Genomic DNA, 12,693 nt, shown 5'->3' with positions numbered 1-12,693 from the left:
AAGTGATTTTTGCCACATTTATTTTTATAATCTGATTTTTCTGTTGTTTTTCCATTCCACACTTTCTTATGAACCTATTAATAATAATAATTAGAAACCACAATCTGCAAAAGTAACAACATTTGGCTATTTAGTCAAACTGTTCACTGGGCATGTATCAATTCATTTGAAGGCCCTCAGGGTTCTCCAGGCTAGATAAAGGATGAATCTGACGCTCATTCATTTCAAGCTGAATAACAAATGCACAAGAGATATACAAGCTCAACTTGATTATTGCACCTGCATACGACAGCTTAGTCCTCAGACCAGTTTTAAACCTGTACCCACATCAGACTGGATGCCAAAGTACTGGCCCTCAGTGAACCCTGAGGCCTGCAGACCATAGTGAAACTTGTGTTTGCTTCAGAGGACAGAAGAGGAAGGGGGAGGAGGTGGGTGTGGGGCGGAATCAAAGGGCTGAGACTTATTGTTTCAATCTGAAAAGGAGCTAATGGTCGACCATCGCAACTCGGGATCTGAAATCCACGGGGTGCCCCGGGGACAGGTCGCACAATGACACCCCCTCTCCCTTCCCGCAGTGTGTCTTCCTGCCGCAATCTGCGGCGAACGACTCGCGCTGGGGGAGGCATCTGTACAGTGCTGCGGCCATCTAGGCTTTTGAATGGCCAGCCATCAAGGATGAATGGGAGAAGTTCACCTGAATGTTGTTGGTCATTTATTGGTTTTCTTCCACGTCCAGTTTGGCAAAAGAATCAGAAGCACCAAATCTCAGTGTCCAGTGTTTTAGAGCACCGTGACAGAGTTTTGTCTGCAGCCTCACATACGTAATAACCACGCACACATGAATATATTATATTCAAGTGTTGAAATAAATCTTTTATTTCTTTAAATAAAACTGAGAAACATATCTTTATCTGCTGAAAAGTTGGGAATTCCCTGTTCCCAGTAGAGAGCACAAACGTTTTCAATGCATTTACCGTTTCAACAGTATACTACGACTACTACACAGAAAAAAGTGTGACTAAGGCTTTTTTTAATTCTTCACACGACCACAAACGCTTTATTTATGTGAAGCTTACACCCTATCGATGCTTATTATATCATATCACATCGTAGCCAACTTACAAGCCATTTCTCGTATTGGTGGTGTACGTGTTTCTTATGAGCTGCCAAAAATATCCTTACAAGCATAACTAAGCCTGCCTCGTAACTTTTTTTTATGTCAAATTTAATGCGACCCAAAAAATGCAGTTAATGTGTTATATTTTGTTATAATTTGTTCTATACAGTTATTTAGGATATTTAGGATAGTTATTTTATTTAGGTTAAATGTTAGTGGTTTAGCGAGTTCGGGTCTGACTGAATGAAGTCTCAGTCGCAGGGATTTTAATATGAAAGACATCTCCTTAAAGAGGAATAATTTAAACAAACTGAGCATTGCTAATTCATGCATGAAGTGAGCAGGTTTATATTGTTACAGTATGTATTTACAAGAGCAGCGACCTGTGCCTATTTAGCAATGTAAATATACTTTTTACGGTAACTTTAAACTGTTGAATTATAGATATTTCTTTGGTTAATGATTTTGCAGTGCGCGTAATGAGTTTAGATTAAAAAAACAAAACATAGTTGCAGCAAAAACGACTCCAAGATGATGTGAAAACACGCCCACTACTTTGGGAAGAATCAAGGTCATTCACAAATTCACCATCAGCTGTGCGCAATTGTCTGCGCTAGCCAATGGGCGAAGAGACAAGGCGATCTCCAACACCCGCAGCTGTGATTAGGAAAGCCTGTTGATCTGAGGGAGAAGAGGGGCATTTGAGCTTGAAGGTGAGGTGAGTGACGGTGGTATTAAAGATTGGACTTCATGGAGTAGGCCGTAGGCGTATTGGTGGTTATGTTGCACCAAAAACTGCTTAGCTCTGTGTTTTTGCACATTTTTTCCCAAAACGGAACTTTCTCGGACAAGTGCCGGGTTGTCTCTGGAGAGCTGCTGCTTCTCTCATCCCACTTTGGTTTGTGTGAAACTTGAAACGGATGAGGAGGGTGAGCAGTCACCACTAATTTTTTGTACTTTTTGATTTTGGACGCGCTCTTGTTAGGCCTAAGAGGCTCTCACATCGCTTGGGACATGTCTGAAAGATCGCAGAGTCCGGATTGCCAAATCCGGCCATATGACTTTAGCCGGACCAACCCTTGCACCCAGAATTTGGGTCAGGAGAGTTTGGGCAGCGCTACTTCATTCCAGCTTCCTCATGGCGTCCTACCAGACCCGAGCCTGTTCTACAACAAAACAGCTTATAGTGGCATCACACCGGCATCCACGCAGACTTTTTTCCCTTTCCCACCAGTCACAAGTGACTACAGGGGATCCGACCACCAGGCTGGAGAGTTTGGGCAACCCAAGCACTGGTATCCCTTCGCTGCGCCCGAGTACACCGGCCAGGTACCCGGCGTAACAGCAGCCACCCAGCCTATAAACCTGAGTCCCCCCATAGCCGAGACCCGGGAACAAATCAAGCTACCCGAAATAAAGACTGAGAAAGACACCGGTGATGATTACTCAACGGAGATAAAGGTTCAGCAGTATCCGACACCTCCAACTTCCGCCGCCATGCCCCATGGAGTCTTCTACTCCACGGCCTGGAATCCGTCTTTCTGGCCCGGGATCACCCACATCACACCGCCCGGCGGCAGTAATCAAAATCCCTCAACATCCTCTGCGTCTTCACCATCTATGTCCCCCTCACCCCCAAGCAACGGGCTTCCAGGGAATGCGTTTTTCAGCGTGAACACGACCCAGGCTGCCACCGGTCCCCAGACGCAAAACCCGACGCCCTCGACGCGTAGCAGCGGGTCTTCCAGCGGCGGGTGCAGCGACTCTGAGGAGGTAAGAAAGTCACTGAAACAAGTGTCTAACTTAAACCAGTAAGGTCTGTTTGAGATCTAAGCTGCAGCGTGGGAATCTGTCCAAAGAATTATTTAAATGCCATTTTCCATCTCAGATGTTGTCATCATTGTCATTCTTCTTGTTCTTCAGGAGAATCTTTCCACCGAAGAACTTGAGCAGTTTGCCAAAGAGCTTAAACACAAACGCATTACTTTGGGTTTCACTCAAGCTGATGTTGGCCTGGCCCTGGGTAACCTTTATGGTAAGTTCTCATATGGATACAAATGTGTATTGAAATTCTTTAATAGAGTCATTATCAGATCCTGCATTAACACAATTGGCTTGGCTCTTGTGACCCATGTTAATATATTCAAATCTGAGAAACTGTCACAAATGAGTTGTGAACCATACTGTCAATCTGGGATATACTCCATGACCTCTGTATGGCATTACATGTAGACATATATTAAAATTTGATATACAGAAGACAATCAACCAACATAATCATTATTTACTAACAGCAACAGATTGGGTCTGTGGATTGGCAAGGTTTGGCAAGTGAGCAAGAATAAATTCTTTCAATGGTTATGTCTGCAGTTATATGACACACAGATACCCAGTGTATGAACTTCACTTCCTTTTTTTTTGTCTTTAAGTTAACCTTCCTTAGTTTATTACATGTGATATTTGATTATGTTTCTGTATATGCATGTAGGTAAGATGTTCAGCCAAACAACTATTTGCCGCTTTGAGGCTCTGCAGCTGAGCTTCAAGAACATGTGCAAACTGAAGCCCCTGCTTCAGAGATGGCTAAACGAGGCAGAGACTTCGGAAAATCCCCAGGATGTAAGTCTGCATCTCTCACATCTGCCAACTAGTTTACAAGACAACAGATGATCACCAAGCTTACTGGGATTGTTTGGTATTTTCAGCCTAGCTAACTTCCTGCTGAGCAAACCTGAATCAAGGCCCTCTAATCTTTGAAATGTAATATGCCATCTAGTGGCCATAGTCAAGCTGTTTAACGCTCAAGAAGCTTGATGAACCTTGACCTCCATATGTGATGTACACTAAATGGGACAACAGTCTGCTCGGTTTATACTATACATGTCTTCATAAATAGAACTGTATTCAACACTGTATGCATCCATGTTAATGTGTTTCTGATTTCGTCAGATGTACAAGATTGAGCGAGTATTTGTTGATACCAGAAAAAGAAAGAGGAGGACCAGTCTGGAAGGAGCTGTGCGCTCTGCTCTTGAGTCTTACTTTATTAAATGTCCCAAGCCCAACACCCAGGAGATCACGCACATTTCAGATGACCTGGGTCTGGAGAGAGATGTAAGTACAAACTCTTAGTGATGCCATTTGCCTTTTTTATTTTTTCTTTTATTGAATGTGTCTCCAGTTGGTCACGTTATTAAAAGATGAACGATGTTTTCATCAGGTGGTACGCGTCTGGTTCTGCAACCGAAGACAGAAAGGAAAGCGCCTGGCCTTGCCACTAGATGAGGAGTGTGATGGCCAGTACTATGAGCAGAGCCCTTCCCCTCTGAACATGGCTCCATCCCCCATTGCCAGTCAGGGCTACCCTGCTTCCAGCTACTCTGGTGCACCCCCTCCCACACTCTACATGCCCCAGCTTCATCGTCCAGACGTCCTGAAGCAATCCCTGCACCCTGGACTGGTTAGTCACCTGACTGGATAAACATGCTCGGTTAGTCCTGGCCAGAACCACAGATTGCATAAAGCTTCTCTATCCAACCCCAACTCAAGCTGAAGACAAGCCTCTAAATGCTATAACAAGATCGACCGATCATATCGTTGGATCCTGGGATAGAAACATTAAGAGTGCTGAGGCTTTTCTACTGAGTGCAGGAGTGAGATTCATCAGTGGTTTGTGGTTCCTGTTCAGATGGTGAAACTTGATGAACTTTCAAGGGCCAAATGCTCTCCTACATGACAAGCAACTCGGCAACTACACTGAAATCAAACTAAAACAAAGAGGAACATTTAAACTGAATATTTGTGAAGATGCCTTGTTCCTGGATAGTGCATATTAAGTTATTTCTCAGGCTTTAATTATTGCGGGTTTAGAACCACATCAAATAAGTGCTACAGTATATGGTCCAGTTATTGGGACGGAATGATTGCAAGCAGGGTTCAAGTTTATCAACCAAATCGCAACGTCAGCCTCTTTCAACCAAATTCATCTTTGACAGCTTGGTGAATGTTTGTGCAATACTTCTGTATTCCATCTGAATAGACTAGCTACAGTATTTGAACTGTTTATCATTGAAATGGAAAATACAGCCTCTTTCCAGATGTATTTTTACATTGATTTTTGCACAGTTGTTTTTGTTTTTTTTAAGTCACATTTGTGTACATGATTTTTTTTTTTTTTTTTTAAACCCCTATGGTTGTCATTGGTATCTTGAACAAATATTTTTAGCATTAATTGGAGATTCAAAGTAATATTCTGAGGGAGTGTCATTACTGATTTGTTACTCTTAGCTGCTAATTTTACCAATTGCACATTGTTTGTTTTCTGTGTCTCAGGTGGTAGTTTTATTGTGACGTGACTTGAATTAATCATGTTGTCAAGTTGAGGCTGCAACTGTCAAACTGTACTTCTATACCTCATTTTATTTTTATTGTAAAGGGTTTTTATGTTTATGAAATGTTGAATAACACTCAATACTAAAGGTTTGGGTGCTCATTGGAGAATTTCACTTGTCTGGCCTTGTTTTTATGAAGTTTGGGGTTTTTTTTGTTTTTTTTTTAGATGACTGAGCTTTAGGAATTCAGACATAGATGTCATTTTGTCACTGACTGTACCTTATATGACCATGAGCTTGTTGGTAAAATCAAACAACAGTCTGTAGTCCTAGAATGACTTCAGTGTTAATGAAGAATTTTACTATTTATGTACATCTGTTGTGAATGAATTAAGTGTTAGATCAGTAGTTTGGCATATTTTTCAACAGGTAGAAAAGTGAATAATTTATTGAAATGCCAGCTCCACTGTTTTCAATCAAAACACTAAACCAACTGACTTTTAATGTTGAATTTGTCCATGCATTGAACTATATGTGCAACCTGTTTAAGGTTTGCTTTATTCCCAGTAAAAAAATTTTGGACATGACTCACCAAAAACAGTAAATTCTCTTTTGTTGTGTAGTTTAATAACATGGATACCGTACTCCCATAGTCTAGCTTGTCTTAATTTACAACCAGATAAGATTTCCTTTATTGTCCCACAGTGGGGAAATTCACACATGTGGGTAGTTCTGCATTCACTGAAGAACTGAAATTCAGTTGCTTTTGATTTTTAATGAAGCACATCAGCAAACTCAATCATTATCTACTGTAAGAAAATGCCACCTGCGTATTTGAGGAAGTTGAACCTGCTCTAGATAACAAGTAGTTTCTGGTGTTCCCTGCAGTGAGAGCCCAGTACAATTTATTTCTTAAGGGATCAGTTGTTTTTATTGGGACATCTTCAATCAAATACATTGCAGGAAAATGACACCAAACCAAAAATAGGCCTTTTGAAATGAAATAATTCATCACATAGCACTCTGAAAACCTTAAAATGCTTACAGAATGTTCAGCTGTTGTTTCATTATATTCAGCACTGACACTGCAGTTGCAGCGATTGGACCCATATTTTAAATCTGCAAATTATTGGTTAACTACTAGTATGCATGTTCAAGTATTAAAAGTATTGACCCAGGCCTCTAGGTCTGAGTAAACTTTCTGCTGAGGTAAACTGTTGTACTGTGTGCAGATCTTGCATAGTCTCTCCCTCCAGTCTGTATACAGCTTCACTTTCCATTGACGTTTCCATGTAAAGTATTCACTGTAGCGTTCCTTGTCCTGTGCCAGCTGCTGAAGATAGTTTGCCAAGTCTTTTACTGATGCAAACTCATCAACATGGATGAAAGAATTAGGGGGAGCCACAGCTTTGTAATCACCTAAGGATGGTCCCAGAGCAACAGGAACTGCACCCCCTTGGTAAGCATTCCTCCACAGCTTTTCTGTGATGTAATCTTTGGCAATGGAGTTCTCAAAAGCCAAATAAAAGTAGCAGTGAGAGATTGTAGGTAAGAGAGCTCTAGAGTTGAGACGTGTCTTTGTCCAATGACCATAAACCTTCACAGGAATTCTGGCCCTGAGCTCTCTGTACACTTGGCTTCTCTTGTGCTGCCTCCTGTAGTTGCTAACCACCCAACAGACCAGAAAGCTCTTATTCAGGGGGACATCTTCCACCAGATGTTCTTCCTTTGGTAGCAACTCTCCATAAGGTACAGTAATATCGGCATCCCTCCTGTAGGTTATGGTCAGGTTGAAGATGTTTGCAAACTGCTGCAAATTTCCATTAGAAACAGGACCCTCCAGGGACATCCAGGCCCACCTTTGACCGTGTGGCCGTGGAAGGTCAAGGGGCAGCTTTTGATTTCCCTGTACAAGCTCTTTGTTGTGAAATACCACCACATCAGCAGAAGGGAACAGGGAGCGTTGGTCCACCACTCTGCAGCAAGGGATGCGGTAGAGGTCCCAGCACATGTCATCTCTCAGGCTTAATGGTCTGCCAAAGGGCCAGTGCCACAGCAGGATGGTTAAGTTTCTACTGCTGTTCCTGATGTTGAAGGTGGAGGGATTTATGGTTGGTAGGGTCTGGAATTCTCTCAGCCATTCATTGAGAAGATCCAGTGATAAAACACAGAGAATGTAGAGGAGAGGCTTCTTCATTGGGCTGAGCACAGTCTTTTTAGTGTTATGACACCCCATGTTGCAAAAGAGATTGAAAAAGTGGGATTATTAGAGCAATTATTTTAATGAGATGTGATCAATTTTAACCCATTAATTACAAATCACATATACCTAACATCAATAAACACAATGGTGCTGTTAAAGAAATTTGTATGCACTTTTCTTACTGTTGCATGAATCCATTAGCATACATTCATTCCATATCATAAAAAAATTCATACTACGTGCAGACTAATTAACTATTTCCGCTTTTTCTCTCCTCCACCATTTCCTGTCATCTCTTTGTTATCATGCACCCACAAATACTTCACAGGAAGCAATGAGTGCCAAAAGGCCAACAGTTATCAAAAACTGAAAATACTGGTATACATGATTACACATGATAATGATACTATTACTTGCAAACACACTGGAATGGTCCTTTAACAATAAATGCCATCAACAAACCAGATTACTCCTGAGATATCACTTGACTGACTTTGTAGAAAATTTCCCTCAGTTTATTTCTTGTCATCTATCATATTTAAACAGATCAGTAAGTCATGACTTTGAAATAAATCCATGTTGATTTCATCAATTTAGTACATCTTTACAATACCACATTACAATAAATTCTGTTCAACAAATGCAAAAAAGTCAAGTTAAAGAAATTTACAAACTAACAAAATTGAATGGTAGGGGGAACGTTTAAATCTTTCAGTTCATCTGAGCATGTTCAGGGACATTTCATTTTACTCAGGACTACATAAAGTTTCTATTTGAAATCTACACAAGGTGAATACAGTAGGTCAGGAGACATTAACTAAAAACTAATGTGTTCTCTTTATGCTGATGTACATAAACAGGAAAAAGAAGACACCATCTAATAGGGGAATTCTTAGGGTGTGGCAGTCAAACAATAAAGCTGATGAATGAAAACTGTGGTTTACAGATTTTGCTCTAGAATTAGAGTAGACCTCAGATCTGCCTGTAATTGCAGGTCTAAATGAACTTAACTAAATTGCAGAAAAAATCTGACAATAATGATAAAAAATGATAACAATTATAATAATTAAAATAATTTTAATAATAAACTCGAGAGCTTTCTTAAAATAAGTGAAAGTGTTCTGCATCAGACTGTATGGTCTTAAACTCCTGCACAAGGACAACAATGACTCACCATCAGTTATTCCAACTCAGTCTGTGCCACTTTAAAGACTCCTCACTACCATTTACTCAGACCATGACATGTTTCTGCTGAGCCACAACTCAAGAAAATGCTGTGTAAGCTTCCGTTTTGTATTTCTATATGATCAAAAAAAAGAAAAAAATAATCAGAGCTGCTTTAGCCAAAGCCAGAAGACTTAAGATACATACATTCAGAGGATGCACCTTAATTATGAGCATATAAAATATTCTATTTGATGATTAAAATTGTATTTATTGGATTGAAATTCAGTTATTCAGTCATGGAAAAAAAGTCATTTGCGGTTCCAAAAAAGTGGCTTGTCTCACTCATATATAGAATGTGTTTCATTTTCCTATTGAATATTGTGAAATGGGTAATTATGAAAAATAACAGAAAGCAGGATTGAGAAACAAACCTGAAATTACAGGGTTTCATTTTACGCAAGATAAGGAAAAAGACCTGCAACTGAACTGTGTGCAAATAAGGAAGTGAAAAAGATACCCACAGGACATGACAACCATATGAGAAATTTAGACCTGTACTACCAATCTAAAAATTGGGGACATAGATACAACACATGATTAACCGTACTTCCTTTAAAGGTTGTTTGCTAGTTTGTAAATGATGTTATTCACTGCAGTCTTTAGCCCACTTATTCAGAATACCCCTGCAGTGCACATTATTTTAATGGAGTCAACAGAACCTGCCATTGTCATGCTACTGTCATGCCTCACACAATCTGAAAACAAGATCAACTTAAAGTCCACTTTGCGGCAGAACCACACTGGGCAACAGAAGCACCATAGTTCACACCACATCAAAAATTAGAAAGTGTGAAATTAGACGGAAGCAATGACATCTGTCACCTAATGACATACAAAAAACTTTCCCCCTTTCTTTTGACACTTAAACATATTTACTTAAGATTAATTTAGCACTCAGTGAGAAATGTCAGTTGCTGGAGTACAGAGAGAGCCACAGGTATGCACTCTGGGAAATCAGAATCAGAACATTTGCCAGCAGAGCTGTGTGTTTAAGACACGAGGACCTCCAGAAACAATAGATAATATTTTAAAAAATCCTTCATTTTCTATAGCTGAGACCAACTCTGAACAGGATGTGGTGAAAGATTTATGTTGGCTGTGGTAAAATAACTGCTGTTGTAGGGCGTTAGAGGGTACAAAGGTCGCACCAACTTACTTTCAACTGTGAATGTAAATTTTTTCACTCCTAGTAGTACAAACTATCAGCTTTGACATGTTTTATATATTCTCCCTGTGGCATATTTCTGAGAGAGAATACTAAAGAACACATGAAAACAGCACATTTGATAAGTCCGACCACATTGACCACAGAGACAAAAAAAGGTTTCTCTACTAACCTGATCAGGAGATGAATGATCTGCTCTATGCTCTCAGTCACCACTGATACCAATTTTGGTCGCTGCTGGTTGGAGCTCAAAAGCCCAAAAGGGATTCCCTTTTAAGGAAGTCAAGGTGTGGTTCTCTGCAAGAAGATTATTGCATGTGAGATGTGAGTTCTTCATCATGTTGCTCCCTGCATATTTTTCTATTTAGCAACACCCAAAAAGAATAACTTGTCATAATCAAAAGCTGTCTGCTGCGTGTGTGCACTGATGGGAAAAGAGGAAGTGCGATTCAGTATTGAGGCAGGTTTACTCAAGGGTGGGCACACGCCAGCGAGTCATGTTGTAGATTTTGTGTTTAATAACAGAAAACTGGTTCAGCACAAATCAAACTAGTCCGGATGTATGGGGGATTTAAAAATAAGCTTAGAAATAGGAACGAGATGATTATTAGAAGAGGACTGATATGTAGAGAAACAACTCAGCTGAAACAAAGGTGCTGAACTGAATGAAAAAATGTTTTCTGTATCTCTTTGGCATGCATGTGAGGTTCATCTTTTGCACACTTATGATTAGTTTTTCTTGTTGATTGGGCTGTTTTTAGTCACTTAATGCTAAAGATAGAGTAATAGTCTGTTGAGTGGAAACAAAATCTGAAAACAGACAGAAAGATTGTTTCACTTACATATGCCTTCTTAGCAGTTGCCAGTCAAAGCTGTAGCAACAACTTTGTCACTGTAAAGAAATGAATGCACCATCTACAGGAAGAGGCAAAGCAAATTATTTATGAAAAATAAATGTTGTCTGCCAAGCCATATCAAATGATCTCTCATGAATTCTTTGCTTTGTTATTGTTATGTGTATCATGTGATTTTATTCCAGAACAATCAGCACTTTTACTGATCGTTAAAATAACTTGTCATTAACACTGTTGTTCACAAACCGTATTGCATATTTATAGTCTATTTGTAGTTAAGCTGCTGTAAGTTCTTGTCAGCAGCTGCCAGCTGATCTTCACACCTTTTATTTCTTGGAAAGATAATGATCAGTAATGATTTTTACTGAGTTTTTACTGAAACACAAACGACTGAATTATATGTGCAACATCTGCTGTGTTTCCTATCAAAATTTCCCCACCCAAATCTTACACTGAATTAATGTCAAGTTTACTGGTAATATTTATGTTAGTATACAAAAAGTCCACAAGAGGGGAGTGTTCCATGGGTTAAGTCTGATGATACATTGAACTTGTGTTTCAATTGTTGTTTGATTACCAGTGAAAGTGTAATGTCCTAATAAATAAGGTCAAGTAACAGATTTGAACCTTTCAGTGCAGTATCATTTCAGTCAGTGGTACCCTGCACTTTCATTAAAGCACTGCAACATAATCTGAGTTGGATAGTTTCTGTAATCCATCCAACAGGCCCATCCTAGGGAATAAGTTTATTCTATTGTTTCATTTGTTCCTTTCGGCGTTACCAGGGATGTTCACTTAAGGCAGAACACTTTATGAGTGAGCTCAATAGTACAATAGTGTTAAATAAACACAAAATGACTTTAATCAACCTTGCACAATATGTGAGCGCAATTTCTGGATTCCACAGGACAGAGTCATAGACGACTGATAATCACACCCACATGACTTTCTCTGTGACACATCCACATCTGCCTGGCTTAAGCCGTATCGCCACTGATCTGTTTCTTCATCTCATTTTTCTCTGCTTGCAGCCTTGCTTCTCTGTAAGTCAGCTTGCTTGGGGTTTGTTTCTCCCTGCTCTCTTCAGTCACAGAAACCTCAGCGAATCCTTCCTGCATGAGAGCATTTTCTGCCTGTCATGAATACTGATCAACAGCTGGAAGCTGGCTGTCAGATGAATGCAAAACAAACACAGCAACCTGAAGGAAAGAAAGGGAACAAGAGACATCAAACACCACTGAAGAGAAAGAGAGAAAGAAACCGATAAAGGTGACTTGTTTCTTTTTTTCTAAACTGTAGAGATAACATCTACGAGCCTCAAAGTGTGACCTCATTGTAGCCAGTTTGGTCTCAATGTCTGTTTGACATGATCAGAAAATGCACTATATGGCATTTAGATGCATCATACAAAAAGAAGGCAGTATGATTCCAATTCTTGACAAACTTGAAACTTGAGAAATTCTCCATGCATGAAGGAAAGTCTGTAAAGAAACACTTCAAAAACAACAACAACAACAACAAAACAAACAAACAAACAAAAAAAAGGCCAGGCCTTATCGTCAAACATCAGTTCAGACTTCCTTAATGCTCTTGATATACAGTTGGAGAAAAAAATTATCTCCGCAGCTGGGTTTCAAAAATCATTTGCAAAGCCTTCAGTCAGAGGCTATGAAGATCATAGCTGCATATTCATACCCAATATGCAGCTATGAAGAGGGACTTCATAGCTGCATATTATAGTGCCCATAGTTTTAGACTGAGAAGTTCCGTAATCACATATATTTGTAATAATG

The 12,693-nt window shown here is 39.8% G+C and overlaps 2 protein-coding genes across 5 annotated transcripts; one reads left to right on the top strand and one right to left on the bottom strand.

The window, feature by feature from the left end:
* Nucleotides 1-1,735: 1,735 nt before the first annotated feature.
* Nucleotides 1,736-6,038, top strand: pou5f3 (POU domain, class 5, transcription factor 3). Its single transcript, XM_046374308.1, has 5 exons — nucleotides 1,736-2,893; nucleotides 3,044-3,155; nucleotides 3,609-3,739; nucleotides 4,070-4,234; nucleotides 4,341-6,038. Exons 1-5 carry the CDS (start codon nucleotides 2,135-2,137, stop codon nucleotides 4,599-4,601), a joined length of 1,428 nt encoding a protein of 475 aa, XP_046230264.1. The 5' UTR covers nucleotides 1,736-2,134; the 3' UTR covers nucleotides 4,602-6,038.
* Nucleotides 6,039-6,277: 239 nt separating this feature from the next.
* On the bottom strand, nucleotides 6,278-10,477 carry LOC124051217 (fucosyltransferase 7 (alpha (1,3) fucosyltransferase)). 4 transcript variants are annotated; one of them, XM_046374311.1, is made up of 3 exons: nucleotides 10,219-10,477; nucleotides 8,829-8,953; nucleotides 6,278-7,663 (listed from the first exon to the last, which is right to left on the bottom strand). In XM_046374311.1, the coding sequence occupies exons 2-3, from the start codon at nucleotides 8,829-8,831 to the stop codon at nucleotides 6,605-6,607; spliced, it is 1,062 nt and encodes a 353-aa protein (XP_046230267.1). In that variant the 5' UTR covers nucleotides 8,832-8,953; nucleotides 10,219-10,477; the 3' UTR covers nucleotides 6,278-6,604. The 4 variants fall into 4 exon arrangements, with proteins under 4 accessions (XP_046230267.1, XP_046230269.1, XP_046230266.1 ...); XM_046374313.1 differs by lacking the exon at nucleotides 8,829-8,953; XM_046374310.1 differs by lacking the exon at nucleotides 10,219-10,477 and having other exon boundaries at nucleotides 8,829-10,012.
* Between the last annotated feature and the right edge of the window lie 2,216 nt (nucleotides 10,478-12,693).

This window comes from Scatophagus argus, chromosome 20, assembly GCF_020382885.2.
Source record: "Scatophagus argus isolate fScaArg1 chromosome 20, fScaArg1.pri, whole genome shotgun sequence".
Classification (NCBI taxonomy): domain Eukaryota; kingdom Metazoa; phylum Chordata; class Actinopteri; family Scatophagidae; genus Scatophagus; species Scatophagus argus.
Note: the sequence above shows the minus strand (reverse complement) of the source record. Positions and strands in the feature narration are given on the sequence as shown.

Excerpts from the sequence above, each read along its gene's own strand:
- pou5f3 (XM_046374308.1), top strand. The coding sequence starts at position 2,135 with ATGTCTGAAAGATCGCAGAGTCCGGATTGCCAAATCCGGCCATATGAC. Across the intron at positions 3,156-3,608 it reads GGCCCTGGGTAACCTTTATG|GTAAGATGTTCAGCCAAACA; the intron begins GTAAGTTCTCAT and ends ATATGCATGTAG. Across the intron at positions 3,740-4,069 it reads CTTCGGAAAATCCCCAGGAT|ATGTACAAGATTGAGCGAGT; the intron begins GTAAGTCTGCAT and ends TGATTTCGTCAG.
- LOC124051217 (XM_046374309.1), bottom strand. The coding sequence starts at position 7,687 with ATGGGGTGTCATAACACTAAAAAGACTGTGCTCAGCCCAATGAAGAAG.